Source organism: Vombatus ursinus, unplaced genomic scaffold (assembly GCF_900497805.2).
Source record: "Vombatus ursinus unplaced genomic scaffold, bare-nosed wombat genome assembly UNPS02004677.1, whole genome shotgun sequence".
NCBI lineage: Eukaryota > Metazoa > Chordata > Mammalia > Diprotodontia > Vombatidae > Vombatus > Vombatus ursinus.
In genome coordinates, this window is record NW_020944455.1 from 2,845,697 (window position 1) to 2,862,703 (window position 17,007).

General features: G+C 46.4%; 1 protein-coding gene across 4 annotated transcripts in view; it reads left to right on the top strand.

Annotated features, from left to right (window-relative positions):
* Positions 1-346: 346 nt before the first annotated feature.
* Positions 347-17,007, top strand: part of LOC114025499 (zinc finger protein 501-like) — a 28,794-nt gene continuing 12,133 nt past the window's right edge. The window contains exons 1-4 of one of the 4 annotated variants that reach the window (XM_027838932.1): positions 375-405; positions 1,527-1,763; positions 10,003-10,077; positions 12,690-12,816. In XM_027838932.1, coding sequence (XP_027694733.1) covers positions 10,045-10,077; positions 12,690-12,816 — 160 coding nt within the window. In that variant the 5' untranslated portion in view covers positions 375-405; positions 1,527-1,763; positions 10,003-10,044. Of the gene's footprint in view, positions 406-1,526; positions 1,764-9,481; positions 9,521-9,999; positions 10,078-12,689; positions 12,817-17,007 lie in introns of those variants that run through there. The other 3 variants (XM_027838940.1, XM_027838948.1, XM_027838958.1) reach the window with 3 other exon arrangements.

A 17,007-nucleotide genomic window follows, 5' to 3' on the forward strand; every position in this document is an offset into this window, starting at 1 on the left:
TTGTTTTAAAGAGGAAGAAACTGAGGCCGGTGGGGAAATGACAGGACCAAGGGGTCCCAGCCCGTGTGTATTAAAGATGGGGCCCGTATTGAAGACTTTCAAAGCCGAATCGCTATCCACCAGGCCACACTTCCTCCCCGGGTCTATATACGTATGCGTATGATTTTTCATCTGAATTTCCTTGTTTCCAGTGTTTACATTGACAACGGAAAGGACGCATGCACCGAACGCCAGCTGAACAAACGAGACGAGCATTCCTCCGAGTCAGCCTAGAGAGGAAGACACGCCGTGCGCGGAGCGCGGTTCCGCCCCGGAAGTCTTGCCAATACTTCCTGTCAGGTTTTTTGTTAGTTTCCTTTGAGTTCCGGTAGCGAGCTCGGCGCCTTTGCCGGGTTTTGATGGCCGGTAAGAAGAGAAAGGGAGTTTGTTTACTTGTTTGTTTCATTGTTGGAGGGGGAGGGAGTGCGGCGGACGGTTGAACAAACAGCTAGGTTTTCTTTGGCGGCTTCTGCTTCTGGAGTCGGATGGTTCTCGGGCCTGACACCGAAGGCCAGAGGAAGCCTTAGAGGAAGTTACTGTATTCATTGAACAGCCTCAATCAAGCAGGTGTTCATCCGACTCCAGCTAGGTGTCCCGGGGGCGCGCTGGGTTCTGAGGAGACAAAGACTCACCTGAAACAGAGGAGTAGTGCTAGTGTGGGATGGTCTGAGGATAACGGACCAAAGGGGAGACGGCGGGGTCCTCAACTCTTAGAGGATGCCGGACCTAGGCCAGCTAGTACAGTTCCTTTGTTTTACAAATAGGGAAACCTTTGTTTCCCTGTGAAGTGGTTCAGTGGATAGAGCGCCGGGCGTGGAGTCAGACCCAAGTTCAAATCCGGCCTCAGACACTTATTAGTTGTGTGACCCTGGGCAAGTCACTTCACCTCTGTCTGCCTCAGTTTCCTCATCTGCAAAATGGGAGTAATAACAGTACCTACCTCCCAGGGTAGTTGTGAGGATCAATTGAGATAATCTCACATGTCCACTTAGCCCACATATCCAATCAGTGGCCAAATCTTGTCCTTTCTAAAGCCACAACATTTGAAAAACACTTAGCACAGTGCCTGGCACATAGTAGGTGCCTAATAAGTGTTAGGCCTTATTATTAGCTATTATTTTACAGGTAGGGAGACCTCTTTGTTTCCGTATGTGACCCTGGGAGGGGAGAGACTTGCCCAATTGTCACACAGGTAGTAAATAGCAGAGATATGATTTGCTTCCAAACCTACTGTCTCCAAGTCCAACTTTCTTTCCACCATACCATGGGTGCCCCTCCTCTGGTTCTGTCCACCACAGAGACCAACATAAAGAACAAGCAGTCATGTGGGTTGCTTGGTCCTGGAGAAGATTAGAGAAAATATACTTCTGTCCAGAGGTTATTGCCATGGGGGACTATACATATCGCTTATGCCCTGAAACACTATAGATATGTTCATTGGTATTGCTGAAGATTTTTCTCTTTCTTTTTTGCATCTTTTTCATAAGGGATGGTTCCCGGGATTTGGGAAATGAAGGTGATGTAGAAACGAGAGATAAACCCATCAACAATCAAATCAACAAGCATTAATTAAATGCTGACTACGAAGTAGGCACGGTACTCAACACTGGAGATACAGAGGCAGAAGTGAAACAATCCCTGTTCTGAAGGAACATACATTCTAATGGGCAGAATGATATGTACACATATGAGTATCTGCAGAATACACACAAAATGAACACCAGGTAGTTTGGGGACAGGGTGCATTTCGCAACTGTGGGGCCTAGGAAAGGTGTGGGACTTGAAAGAAGTTGGCCCTTGAAGGCAGGAAACCAAAGGATTGGAAGACATAGAGGTGAGGAAGGAGTATGTTATAGGCATGTAGATGGATGATACAGGATTGTATGTGCAGAGCACCCAATAGGCCAGCATGGCTAGACCACAGAGTTGGAAAAGGGGAGTAAGGGAGAAGACTGGAAAGGAAAGAAGAAACCAGACTGGGTAGAGATTTATTTGCTAAACAGAGAAGTTAATATTTTATCCTCAAAGTGACAGGAGTTTGTTGAAGTTGTCGGGGCAAGGGGGAGAGTCACTTGATCAAACTTGTGCTTTAGGAAAATAACTTTGGCAGGATGGTTTGGAATGCAGAGAGGATTGAAACAGGGAGACCTAGTAGGCTATTGGAGTAGTCCAGACAAGAAGTTGGGGGCCTTAACTAGGGTTGTGGCTGTTGCCCTAGGAGAGGACTATGGAGGAAATGTCATGGAGATAGAAAGGAGAAGATTGGATGTATGGGATGAGTGCAGAGTTGAGGATGGCACTGAGTTTACTAACCTGGGTGACTAGAAGGAGAAGGAGAATGGTAGCCTTGAAAATAATAGGGAAGTTTTGTTTTTGTTTTTGTTTTGTTTTGTTTTTTAGTGAGACAATTGGGGTTAAGTGACTTGCCCAAGGTCACACAGCTAGTAAGTGTCTGAGGTCAGATTTGAACTCAGGTCTTCCAGATTTCAGAGCTGGTGCTCTATCCACTGCACCACCTAGCTGCCCCCAAAATAGGGAAGTTTGAGAGGGGTGTGGGTTTGGGGGAGGGAGTTCTGATTTTGGTCATGTTGCCTGAATAATGCCTATGGAATACCCAGGTGGAAATATTCAGTAGGCAATTGGTGATAGAGGACTAGAGTTTGAAACAGACAAAGACTGGAAATGTAGGTCCTGGAGTTATGTGTATAGATAGTCATTGAATCCATGGAAGCTGATTAGGTCACCCAGAGAGAGTGTAGAGAGAAAATGAAAGAAGGGCCCAGGACAGAGCCTTGGAATACATTCACATACACTAAGCATGACATGGCTGATGAATCCTTAAAAGAGACTGAGATGGAGCAGCTGTAGGGGTCGAAGGAGAATGGAGTGAGAATAGCGTCCTGAAAACCCAGGAGACGAGATTATCCAGGAGGAGAGGTGATCAGCAGTGCCAAATGCAGCAGAGAAGTCAAGGGTGAGCATTCGATTTGACAATGAGGAGATCATTGGTAATTTTGGAGAGAGAAAGATCAATTGAATAATAAGATTGGAAGCCAGATTGCAGGGGGTTAAGTGGGTGAGAAGATAAGGAAGTCGAGGCATGTAATATATAGATAGCTTTCTCAAAGAGTTTGGATCTTCGTTCATGATAGGATCTAATGAGAGCTTTTCAAAGATGGAGATTTGTTGGTAGGTGGGGGGCAGATGACAAAGATTAGAGTAGGATATGACAGTTGTGGCAATCTACAGGAGTTGGAAGGGAATGGAATCTGATTGAGGGCACGTGTAGAGTGGTTGGCCCTGGTGAAGAGGAGAGCCATCTCTTCAGCAATTAAAAAAATGCTTTTGGAAAAGCCCTGTGATTTCAGGGGGCATGTGGTGTTCCTCGTGAAGAAGCATCCTCTGTCCACACAGATCAGCAGCTGCTGTTTGCCTCATAGCTTTAGAGAGCTGGCTGGGGCACTGAGAGGTTGAGGGACTTGTCCAAGATCACACAGCCAGAATGGGTCAGAGGGAAGGAGAGAGGGAAGAAAGAGGAAGAGAGGAAAAGAAGGAAAGAGTTAATAGGGAGTGAGAACCCCAGATATTGGAGGAGATTCTAGCCATACTACTGGAGTCAAGTCACTTAACTCTCAGCCTGTTTGCTTATCTTTTAAGAGTCATTTGCAGGGGTAGCTAGGTGGCCCAGGGGATAGAGCACCGGCCCTGGATTCAGGAGGACCTGAGTTCAAATCTGACCTCAGACCAAACACTTGACATTCACTAGCTGTGTGACCCTGGGCAAGTCACTTAACCCCAATTGCCTCACCAAAAAGCCAAAAGAAAAAAAGTCATTTGTAAGAGATGCTTTCTAAAGGCCCTTCTACTCCTAACATCTTGATGATTTTTTCATGACTTCAAGCCCACAGGCCCAAAGTAACTAAATCTGACTAAACATTTATTAAATGTCAACTGTGCTAGGGAAAGTTCAGACAGTTCCTTCCTTGCAGGAAGGGACTATGTACTAGGAGGCTAGGAGACACCAATGCAGATAGAGACGATACATGATGCTACATTTAGAGCAAGTGTAACGACCTCCCACCTAGAGGAGCTTTGTGATCTAATGCTGTGTTTGGAGTCAGAAGGTCCGGGTTCAAAGCCCAGTCCTGCAGCTTACAATCTGCATGACCTTGGGTAAGTCTCTTGGCCTCAGTTTCTTCATTTGTCACATGAGGGAGATTACATTAAGGGATCTCGAAGGTCCTTTGTCACTGTGTCTGTGATTGTAGTTGTACTCTTAATGTCTGGTAATTGAGAAAATACATGACCAAAAAGCTTTTCTGAATTCAGTAGTGTTTTGCATTGAATTTGCATCTTATTAATGACAACAGCATCCACATACATTTGAGGGGCATATGTGTGCCAGATACTATTCTACCTTCAGATCCCCAAGTTCTTTGACCATCCCAGTCGCCATGCTCTGGGGGCTCTAGTTTATCAATGTATCTCCTAAAATGTGGTGCCTAGAGCTCAAGCCAATATGTCTCATGAGACTAAACTAAGAGTTTTCACTTCCCTTGTTCTAAGGCACTAGGACTCCCTTAATGCAGCCCAATACCATGTTATTTTTTGGTGGCCTTCTCATACTGTTGGAGCTTGAATTCCATGAAACACCCCTGCCCCGCCAAGATCTTTTTTCCTGGAACTACAGTCTAACCATGCGTTATCCATCTTTTTTTTTTTTTTTTTTTGGGGGGGGCTTTTTGGTGAGGCAATTGGGGTTAAGTGACTTGGCCAGAGTCACACAGCTAGTGAGTGTTATGTGTCTGAGGCCAGATTTGAACTCAGGGCCTCCTGACTCCAGGGCAGGTGCTCTAGCTTTATCCATCTTGTACTATAAACTTGCTCTTTAAGGGGGCAGCTAGATGGCGCTGTGGATAGAGCACTGGGCCTGAAGTTGGGAAGACCTGAGTTCAAAAATCCAGCCTCAGACACTCACTAGCTGTGTGACCCTGGGCAAGTCACTTAACCCTGTTTACCTCAGTTTCCTCATCTATAAAATGAGCTGGGGGCAGCTAGGTGGCGCAGTGGGTGGAGCACCGGCCCTGGATTCAGGAGGATCTGAGTTCAAATCCGGCCTTAGACATATAACACTTAGTAGCTGTGTGACCCCGGGCAAGTCACTTAACCCCATTGCCTAGCCAAAAAAAAAAAAAGCAGAAAAGACAAAATAAAATGAGCTGGAGAAGAAATGGCAAACCACTCTAGGATCTTTACCAAGAAAACCCCAAATGGGGTCACAAATAGTCGGACACAACTGAAATGACTAAACAACAAACTCAGACTCAAATTTCATCTTAATGTGCTTGGCCCAGAGTTCCTAGGATTTGGAGCTGGAATGACAGATGTCATTTAATCCAGCTCCTTGGCCAGGGTCTCACTGATAGTAAGCACCAAGCTGGGATTTGAACCCAGCTCCCTGGCACTTAACCCAGCATTCTTTGCACAATATCATTTAGTCCCTAGCCTGCTGAGATCATCTTGAATTCTTACTGTCATTCAGCATGTTAACTATTCCTCACAGCTTTGTGTCATTTACAAATTTGATAAGCGTGTCAGGTCCTTTTTTTTTGCTTTTTTTGGTGAGGCAGTTAGGGTTAAGTGACTTGCCCAGGGTCACACAGCTAGTAAGTGTCAAGTGTTTGGACTGAGGCCGGATTTGAACTCGGGTCCTCCTGACTTCAAGGCTAGAGCTCTATTCACTGCACCACCTAGCTGCCCCTCAGGCCCTTTCTTAAGTCATGGAGGACCACATTGAACATCACAGGGCCAAACATAGATCCCTAGGGTCCTCCCCTGGGGACCTCCTGAGCTGATCCCAAACCAGCAAATCTCTGCCTGGGTTTGGCCATCATTGCCCCAGTTTCAGTTCTACTAGAGCATCTAGGCCACATATTTCCAGTTTGCCCAGGATAATGGCATGAGAGACTTTGTCAGATGCTTTTTAAAATCTTGGTAACCTGTACCTACAGCATTCCTCGAATTCTGCCAGTGTAGTACCTTGTTTCAAAGAGAAAATAAGGCTAGTCTGGCATGGCCTGGTTTTTGTGAAGCCAAGCTGGTTTTGTGATTACCACTTCCTTTTTCAAATGTTCACTAAGCATTCCTTTAATAATATGTTCTAGAATTTTGCCAGGAACTGAAGTCAAGCCCATTGGGGAGTCTGTTCTTCCCTTCTTATAAACCTTGTTCTGCCCCCTTTTTTTTTTTTCCAAAATGGAGCTATTTGTCCTTCTCTGATCCTGTGGAGAATGGGAGATGTGCCATGATTTCTCAGTGTGGCTTAGCAGCTACATCCACCAACTGGTTTCAGTGCCCTGGGCCAAGTGACTCAAATTTGTCTAGGGCAGTTAAGTACTTTCTCATTGTATCCCTCCCTCCCTCCCTAATGATCTTGGGTGTCAACTCCCCATTGAAGGTTTTTGTTCTATCCTTACCATCCCAAAGATCGTTCTCCTTGGCTGGGAAAATCAGCAAAATAAATGGAGCAGCTCTGCCTTTTGGCTCCCTCTCCTAAGTGTTGTTCTTCTTGGACCCAGGTCTTCTGGATCTAAGGTCATCGCACCCTTGGACATGATCTTTCTCATTCTTTCTTTCTTTTTAAAACAAGCCTTATTGATGTCTTTCTGTTTTCATAGCATGATCCTTTCTGGATATACTCTTTCCTACCTTATCTTGTAACAAAGAAAACCAACTGCCATAGTGATCTCATTTGACAGTGTATGTGCCATTCTCCCGGTTAGGGACCCCTGGCCTAGCTCCTGAGGAGGAGTGGGTTATGGTTCCTTCTCTGGTCTCTGCGACCTTTCCAGGTGCTCAGAGTTCAGTGCCACTAAGACATGGTCCTTTCATCTACGTTGGGGAGGTCACTGTGTATTATTGTTCTCCTGGTTCTGCTTATTTCACTTGCTTTAGCTCATACACGTCTTCTTGTATACCTTGAGATTGCTCGTAGTTACCATTTCTTACTGCCAACCTCTCAAAATGTGGACAGGGCAGTAGCACAGAGAGAAGCAGCCGTGACGACTGCCCCCACCCCCAGCTTGGTGACCAGTTGTACAAGTGATCAAGGGAGATGGTGGCCGATAGTGGGTACAGAGGTGTCCTGGGAATCAGGAAGACCTGAGGGCAGGTCCCTCCTGTAGCACCTGGCTCTGTGACAGTGGATAAGTCTCTTGACCTTTCAGTGCCCCGGGCAACTCTAAGACTAGAAGCTGCAGATCTACATAGGTAGAGGGAGTTGCCTAATGAAATTACAGGACATCCCCACACCCCCCCCCCCCCAAAAATGGTGAGTGAGTAGAAATGTGTGGCCACCTTTCACTGAAGGCCAAGGATGGGTGTTATAACACTCCCCCTGTTGATGATAATACTGGAAAGAGTGCTGAATTTGGAGTCAGAAGGTCAGCACTGTTATTTACCAGTCATAGGGACCTTGGGTAAATCTTTGAACCACTCTGAGCCCCAGTTTCATCATCTAGAAAAGGAGGGGGTTGGCCTAGGCCAGGGGTGGGGAACCTGCAGCCTTGGGCTAGATTGCTGGAGGAGCAGTGGCCAGAAGAAGGAAGGTCATACTCCCCAGTCTGTTCTGTTGTGGACAGACCATATCTAGAGTAGTTTTTCTTGCCCTGGGTGCCACATTCAGAGAGTTGGGGAGCTGGAGCACACAGCAACCAGGATTTTGATGGGACTTGAAATTCGATGTGGATCATTCAGCTCTGGAGAAGAATTTGATCACCAGCAACTAGCACATTAAGCAACGCATTAACTAGCACTGTGCTAGTTGCTAGGGCCAGGAGACTTAATGGGGAGTACTGCTTAAGGGTGCCAGTGACCCACAGCTGGAGAGGATAGCCAATAGTAGCACTGGATGACAAGAAGCGGCATCCGATAAAGTCCTGACGATTAGTATGTTGGACTGAGGATGCTAGGTAAAGATAACATGTAACATCTTACACTGGAAGACTGAAAGTCAGCCTCCCAAGTACAGGCTAAAGTTAGAGCACAGGCGGTTTGTCTGAAAAGGATTCTGGGCCTTTTCAGAGACCACGAGGTCACTCTAAGTCAACAGCGTGATGGGACCTCTAAATAGCCCCTGGGAACTGAGGCATAATTGCCAGGAATGAGGAGGTGAAAACCTCTGTCCTGTACCCTCAGCAGACCACTTCTGGGGTCCTCTGTTCACTTCTGGGCACATTAATAAGCTGAGAATGGATTGGAGGAAGGGATTTAGGTCCATGTCATATGAGCATTGATTGAAGGAGCTGGGGGGGAGGGGGTTAACCTGCAGAAGAAAAGCCTCAATGGGACATTATAACCTTGATCAGTCAGGTGTTTGAAGGGCTGTCACTGGAGGAGGTATTAGATTTGTTCTGCTTGGCACCTGAGAGCAGAAATGAGAGCACTTGTAAGTTGTGGGGGTCCGTTTTGGCTCACCACCAATTCTACCTGCCCCAAAGTGGAGTGGACTGCTCCAGGAGGCCTTCAGGCATGAACAGATGGGTACTTGTGCAGGCAGGCAGCACCTACTGTGTGTCAGGAACCTTGCCAGAAGCTGGGGATAGAAAAAAGGCAAAAGGCAGTCACTGCCTTCAAGGAGCTGACAATCTAATGGACAAGACAACTTGCAAACAAGTATATACAAAGCAAGCTATATGTAGGATAAACTGGAGATAATTAATAGAGGGAAGGCAATAACACTCAAGGGGCTCAGAAAAGGCTTCCAGCAGAATGTGAGGTTTGGGCTGGGACTTGAAGGAAGCCAGGAAACAAAGATGAGGAGGGGGAGAATTGCAGGCTGTGTGAATGCCGGCAGTGAGGAGATGGAGTGGTGGGAGGGAGGGGCAGCCAGGTGGCCTGTCTTACTGGGTGGCAGTCTGCTGGTGTGAGAAGGTGGAGGGGGCCAGGTTGTGAAGGGCTTTGAACTCAAGACAAAGGATTTGGGGTTTGATCCTGGAGGTGATGGGGAGCCACCTGTGGAGTAGGGGGAAGGGAGAGTGGGAGTGGCATGTGCTTTAGGAAAATCACTTCCGCAGCTGAGTGGAGGATGGCCTAGAGTGGGGAAAGACTTGAAGCAGAGAGACCTAGGAGAAGGCCATGGCAGTCGTCCTCATGTGGAGTGATGAAGGCCTGCACCAGAGCAGTGGCTGTGCCATAGATGTTTCAGAGGGAAAATCAACAGGTCTTGGCATCAGATTGGATCTGGGGGGAAGAGATAGGAAGGAGTTGAGGATGACTCCTAGGTTGTGAACCTGGGGGCCTGGGAGGATGGTGGTGCCCTCAGCAGGAATAAGGAAGTTACGAAGAGGGGAGGGTTTGGGATTAGGACTGGGCTTGAGGAGGCAGCAGAGAGCCTGCACTAGCAAGGATCCGAATATTGCTATGCTCATCTGGGTAAGGACGAGGACCAGAGGCTGGCCTGAATTTCCTCCGGAAGACCCAGGTGTGTGATCCAAGGAGCATACAGTGGAAGTATAAACTGGGACAGGGTAGAAACTCAGGTCCCAGGGCTACTAGCCTCATACAAGGCTGCTTTTTCTCCTCAGGGAAACTCTCCCATATCCCTTCAGTCCAGGGCACAGATTGGATCACTGTGGCCTAGGGGACAGCTCAGTGTAAGCTTTTATCAGTAGGAGGGCCATGGGAAGGCTAAGGGATTTTGCCTAAAGAAAGCCCTGTCTTCATCCCAAGAATAGACGGAGAATGGGACTCCAGGGAAGTAGGAGGTCCCTGGGACTCTTTCCATAAAGAAATGGACCCCTGGAGGGATATGAGCCTCCTGCTGTTGAGAAGGATTTCTCAGTTGCAGGCTCTGTTGCTTCTGAATGGGTTGGGGATGGGGGAGGGGGGGGAAAGTACCCTGTGGTTTTTGGTGAATGAGCCAAGCTGAAAAAAACAATCTGAATTCTTCTGTTTGCTCCTCAGGTTCCAGTACTCCTCCCTTAAGGCCCCACAGGAGACCAGCTGATGGCAGCTTCACTTTTGATAGCTAGGCCCCAGGTGAGACATGGTTCTGTTGTTCTCCCCAAACTCATGGCCCTCCAGGCTCATCTTCCCCCTCAATTTCTCTTTTTCTTTTAAAAAACTAGTTATTATAAGTTATATTAAGCATCAGTATAACTAGTTGTACTTGCTTTGCAATTATTTGTATATGTATATATTTTGGGGGGGAGCTAGGCAGTGGGGTTAAGTGACTTGCCCAGGGTCACACAGCTAGTAAGTATTATGTGTCTGAGGCCAAATTTGAACTCAGGTCCTTCTGAATCCAGGGCCAGTGCTCTATCCACTGCACCACCTAGCAGTCCCAGTTATTTATATTTTGATGAATGACATTTGGCCCATAAAATTTTAACCCATCTTTTCAATCACTTGAAGATAGGGGTTCTTAACCTGGAGTCTGTGAACTTTTTTTAAAAAATATATTTAGATAACTATATTTCAAATTACTTGATTTTCTTTATAATCCTATTTTTTTAAAATTTTATACATTTAAAAAACATTCTGAGGAGTCTGTAAGTTTCACTGGACTGCAGAGGCATCTAAGGTTACCTCAGTATTCTTTGTCCATTCCTTCTCTTTCTCTCCCTCCCTGCCCTGTGTCTCCATCCACCCCTCCCCCTGTCTCCTCTTACTCTTTGTCTCTTTCCCTCCCCCTGTGTCTTTCTCCCTGTCTCCCATCTCTCTTTCCCTCTCTTTCTTTGTCTTCCTTTCTTTCTCTCTCTCTCTCTCCTTCCTTCCTCCTCTGCCCTCCCTTAACAAGCATTTATTTTCTCTTCCTCCCTCCCACCACCATTAAAAATAAAAAAATAAAACCAACCATTGCAACAAATGGCATAGTCAAGGAAAACAAATTCCTGCTTTGGCCATATCCCATTCTGTATACGTACTCCTTGTCTCGCTGTCTCAAGAGATGGCCAGCTGGCTTCTTAATCAGGCCTCTGCAATCAAGGTTGGCCATTGCATTGATCAGAGCTCTAATTTCTTTTCAAAATTGTTCCTTTTCACAACATTATTGCTACTGTGTAAATTGTCCTCCTGGTTCTGCTCACTTCACTTTGCATCAGTTCATGTAAGTCTTCCCAGGTTTCTCTAAAACCATTCTGATCATCATTTCTTATAGCACAGTAGTATTCCATCATAATCATATACCACAACTTGTTCAGCCATTCCCCGGTTGATGAACATCCCCTCAGTTTTTAATTCTGTGCCACTACAAAAAGAGCTGTTATAAATATTTTTGTACTTATAGGTCCATGGATCTCTTTGGAATACAGACCTAGTAGTGGTCTTGCTAGATCAAAGGGTATGCACAATTTTTTAGCCCTTTGGACATAGTTCCAAATTGCTCTCCAGAATGGTTAATCTAATTCCCAACTTCACCAACAGTGCATGAGCATGCCTTCTTTGCCACATCCCCTTCAACATTTGTCATTTTCCTTTTCTGTCATGTTAGCCAATTTGATGGAAGTGAGGTGAAACCTCAGAGTTGCTTTAATTTGCATTTCTCTAATTATTAGTGATTTAGAATATTTTTTTGTGTGACTACTCATAGCTTGAATTTCTTCCTTTAATAAATATCACCTCATAACCTCTGACCGCTTATCTGTTGGAGAATGGCTCTCAGTCCTTTACATTTGAATCAGTTCCTTTACTAGAAAACCATCACCGAGCTCCTCTTTCTGGCACTTTCCATTGCCGATGCCTGTCCTGTTCACTGCCTGGTGCCTTTGCTTCCATGGCAATAGCCTACTCACATGTGACTCAAGAGACATTGGGTGGGCTGTTCTGTAAAGGCAGCCTGGTCATAGGGGAAATGTGCCAAGCTTGGAGACAGCTGTGTATCCTTGGACAAGTTTCTTCCTTCACCTGATCCCATTTCTTCATCTGTAAAATGAAGTTCACAGTCCTTCCTGTACATGGTTATTATAAGGCCCAGATGCTGTAATGTATCTAAATCACTATCAAAAGATTACCTGTTATTATCTTCTCCCCTCCTCCACCCTCATTTTATTTATTTATTTATTTATTTATTTAGGCAATTGGAGTTAAGTGACTTGCCCAGGGTCACACAGCAACTAAGTGTCAAGTGTTTGGTCTGAGGCCGGATTTGAACCCAGGTCCTCCTGACTTCAGGGCCAGTGCTCTATGCACTGCGCCATCTAGCTGCCCCTTTCCACCCTCATTTTATAGGGAGGAAACAAGAGCAGAGAGTTCATTGATGGCAAATCTGGATAGACAATCCAAGTCATTTTTCTTTCCACTCCTATTGTGATTTTTAACGTCAGATTTTTTTCATTGCTCTTCCCTCTGATTAACTGAGGCTGGCCCCTTGAGGTTAAATGACTTGCCTCAGTTTACACATCAAGTTCATGGCAGAGGCTAGCCTAGAAGACAGCCTCCTGACTCCTGCCAGGGCTGGGGACAGCACTGCCTCTTTCTAGGACACGGGGAGGCTTCTCTCTCACTGTCTCTCCTGCCCACTAGCCACCATTGTCAGAGTTTCTCACTGCTGGAGGCCCCTTCCTCTGCTCTCTGACATCTGCAGGCTCTGTCCTCATCCTAAGGTAAAGTTGTGGAATTGGCTTTGGATCAGCAGGCATCTGTTATTCTAGGAACTGGTGACGTTCAACGATGTGGCGGTGTATCTCTCGAAGGAGGAATGGGGCCACCTGGACCCTTCTCAGAGAGCCCTCTACAAAGATGTGATGCTGGAGAATTATGGGAATGTGGTCTCACTTGGTAAGGATTTTGCCCCTCGCGCACTTCTCATGCTAGGTCTCAAAATCAACCCCTGCTTCTTAAACATAGGGAGCTAAGCTGTGCCCTATGGGCAGGGACACACACACACACACACACAGACAGACACACAGTCTGTTGCCTTCCCTAACTCGAAACCTTTCTACCTTGCTGTAGGACCTTTTCTTCTTGCCATTGGGTGGCATAGCTTTTTAGCCCCCAAGTCCCTACCTCACTTGGATGAGACATTGGAGTCAGATTCTAGTGGAGGATATTAGGTGGAGCCCCTGGGATCGCGGATTTGGGGCTAGCTGGTGATTGCAAGACAGCGAGAGTGGCTTGACCAAGGTCACAAAGATGGATGAGCCAGAATTTACACCCAGGTCATCTTACCACAAATTGAGTGCACTCCAGATGGTGTTTCCTTCTTTAAAAGTCAAGCTAACATTGAATTGAATTGAATTGAGTTGAATTGAATTGGAATTAAAATTGTCTTCTACTAGAAATAGCAAGATATAGTGGCTAGCAAGCTGACTTGGGCTTAGCCACCTCCTCTGCATTGACTGATGGCCCCTGAGCAAATCACTGCCCCTCCCCCTGTTCTCCAGGCCACTCCTTAATACTACACATTGCTGAGAAGGTGCTGACTTGCATCAGGAGAGGAGTTTCCTCACCCAGAAGTTCCTTAAACCAGTGAAACCACAAGTTGGTCCGTTCTCTGTCCTGTTTACAATGCTATCCTCATACCCCATATTGTGATGCCACTTCTGGCCACCAGCCCTCAATAATAGATCTGGAGTTTGGTGCTTGTTAGTTGTGAGACCTGGGGCCTCTTCTGTTTGGAAGGGCCTCATTTTCGTGTGCTGTGGCATTAAGGTATTCTTTGGACCTAAATAGATGGGCTTGTCAAACCCCTCTGCTTCCCCAGTGGAGTGCCCTTAGCTGCTCCTAAGCTTTTACAGGCTCATGCAGGCTCAGGGCACCCAAATGAATGTGCACAATCTCCCAGTCTCTCTGAGTTTCTTACTCAAGAGACCAAACCATTTTACTGTCAATTACATGATAACCACATAGTGGCTATGAAAATGAACCATTTCCTTAAAGTAGAAAAGCAGGGTAAAATTGGGAAAATTCCTTAATAGTAAACATTCCCAATACCCATAGCCCAGGCCCAGGCCCAGTATATCCCCGATTGTGGTCAAACTCCTTAGAGGTCAAGCACCCAGTCCAAACGTTGGGATAACAAACATGGCCTTCACCACGGGAGCTGTAGCCTCCTTGCATTAAAGTTTTTGCTTGTCTCAGAAAGGCTGGAGCTTTCTGACCCAGCTTCTCTGCTGTTACACCCAGGAGCTGGCTATCTGGGGGCCTCTGCCACTCTCCTTACAGATGGTGCCCCTGTTCATAGCAGAGGTGCCTTCCCAGGGTGAGTGGGTGGGCAGATTGTGCCCACACTGTCCCTCAGGCCACCAGGGCTCCCCCATCTCACCTCCTAGGATCCCCAGATTCCTTCCAAGCCCAGCTCAGGCACTGCCTGCTACAAGTGACTTTTTCTGATTCTCCCAAATGTTCTCACTCTCACTCTCTTGACCTTATTTGGTATTACAAGATTTATACCCTGTGTTGGGTATTCCTGGGACATTCTACTCAGTAAAATATAAGCTCCCTGAGACCAGAGTCCCTTTCATTTTTGTTTTCATATGCCTAGCACACAGTGCCTGACATATAGTAAGCACTTAGTAATTGCTTGTTGGATTGAATTAAGTTGAAAAATGAGTTCATGTATGCAAAGCTGAAACATACCTGAGGTGTCATTTATACAGAGAGTGCTTTGCCTAAAGCAATACCATGCCCATGGTAGGTGCATGATAAATGTGAGTGCAATGGAATTGAACTCTGTAGGTCTGTGAGATGGATGAGTCCTATGATCACGGACCTAGGAGAGCCATTTCTGATGCCCATCTAAGGCTTTTCATCCCAGAAAGGGGCAACTCACCTGTTAGTTGGTGGGCAGGACAAGGTCCAGAAGGTGTTTGTGATAGGCAGGTATAGAGGGCATAGGGAGGGAGCCCGAACCCTGCAGTGCCAGAGACACAGTGGCTCACTGAGGAGTAAAGGAAGCAGCGTTAGCTCAATCAGGCAGCAAGTGTGTCTTAAGCCTTTAGCACAAGAAAGAGACACTGAGGAAATGAACGTAGGGCTGGGAAGAAGCAGCAGGACTGTAGCCTTTTGCAGATGGTCACCCAATCAGTCAGCTAGTAAACATTAAGTGCCTACTATGTGCCAGACATTTTGCTAAGTCCTAAGAATACAGAGAAGGAGAAAGACAGTCCATGCCCTCATGCCACTGCATGCAGGCAGCTTTGTGCAAACAAGCTGTTCACGGCATAAAGTCAAAAAGAGAGAAGGCGCTAGAATTAAGGGGGGGGTGGGGAAAAGCTTCCTATAGAAGGTGGGATTTTAGGCTGGTCTTGAAGGCAGCCAGGAGGCAGAGTTGAGGAGGGGGAGCATTCCTGGCATCATCCCCAGCTGGGAAAATGCATGAAGTAGGAAGAAATATCTTGGGGGACCAGCCAGGAGGCCACTGTCACTAGACCCCAGAGTAAAGGGAGGGAAGAAGGTATAAAAAGACTGGAAGGGGGGGGTGTACCTTAGGAAGGGCTTTGAACATCAAGCAGAGGATTTTATTCTTGATCCTGGAGGTGATAGGGAACCACTGGACTTCATTGAGCAGAGGCCTAGGCTTTAATATTACTTTGGCCGCTGAGTGGAGGATGGTCTGAGATGGGGGGGAGACTGAGGCAGGCAGATCTATCAACAGCTATTGCCCTAGTCTGGATGTGAGGTGATGAGGGCCTGCACCAGGGTGGGGATGGTATCAGAGGAGAGGAGAGGACAAATGCAAGAGATGTTACCAAGGTAGAATGGATGGTCCTTGGCAACAGAGAAAACGAGATAGAGGAAGGAATCTTTGAAATAAGAGTTCACAAAGGAGGGCGTAGCACATGGAAGTCGTGTTGTATGGTGACAGTTACATGGCGTCTCATTGTTAGACACAGTCCTGACCCTCCCAAGCCCACATGGGTCTTCCCCGCCAAGGTCATGTTCTCCTCTCTGTTTCTGCTTGGCGTTGGCCATCCTTTAGGCACTCACACATTCCCGCTCTCGGAGTGGAATGCTCTCCAGGGATGGATACAATCCCTCCTCAGAGAAGTTCATCTTCTAATGTACACATTTCTCCCAGATGGAACCCATTATAAGATTTCTGTCTCAACACCTCCCCTGCCTCCCTAGTCTTAATTACCCTGGATCCCTTTCCTCTGGCCTGCCCTGCCCTTCCATAGCTCCTGTTCTCCCACAGCCTCTGCTCCTGGCAAAGGACTGGAGGAAATTCTTAGCTGGTGATCTCTGCATTTGGTCGGGGTGTATCACCAGTTCCCCCTGTCACTCATGTTCCCCCATGTTACTCATCTCCTCTTTCTTCATTCCACCAACTTCTCACTTAGTTATTCTCTCCCATAAAAGGTATTGAGAGGGTTCGAGGATTTTGTCTATGGAGTATTATCATTTCAACTTTTCTTCCTTCTCTTCTGATTTTTTAAGTTCCCCTTAATCAGTGTGGAGCCCCTTGGGTCTATTTTGGGGTGCCCTTGTGATTTGGCTTTGTTCATTCTTTTACCCCATACAGCTTTTTTTTTTCCTTAAGCAAAAGCTTGTCAATGACTGGAATGATTTCAGTACTTAGCCTTTTCATGATAATTATCTGTATTTATTTACCTCCTTGTGTTTCTTTTGTCTAGAGTGTTGGCAGGTTAGCTCATCACTCCCCTCAGGACGGTGGTGCTGCTGCTTTGCAGGAATGCCTGAAATAAGGTCTATTCATTTGGGTTGTGACTTGAGGCCTTTTTTATAATCTGCTATTATTCTGTTCTCAAATTTCTCTTCTAAACAGAATGATCCTGGATTCTCCAAAAGGCCTTTCCTTCATATTTCCAGATCTTTCTTCTGGCTGCTTGAATAGTGTATTCATTATTGAAACTGTGAAACATAACCATTATGTGCCCTAAAATTGGAAATAGGAGTTTCCCCTCCCAAACCCCACTCCCCTATCCCCATCCATCTTTGCATTTAAGCAACTAATACTTTTTTTTTTTTTTTTTGCGAAGCAGTCGGGGTTAAGTGACTTGCCCAGGG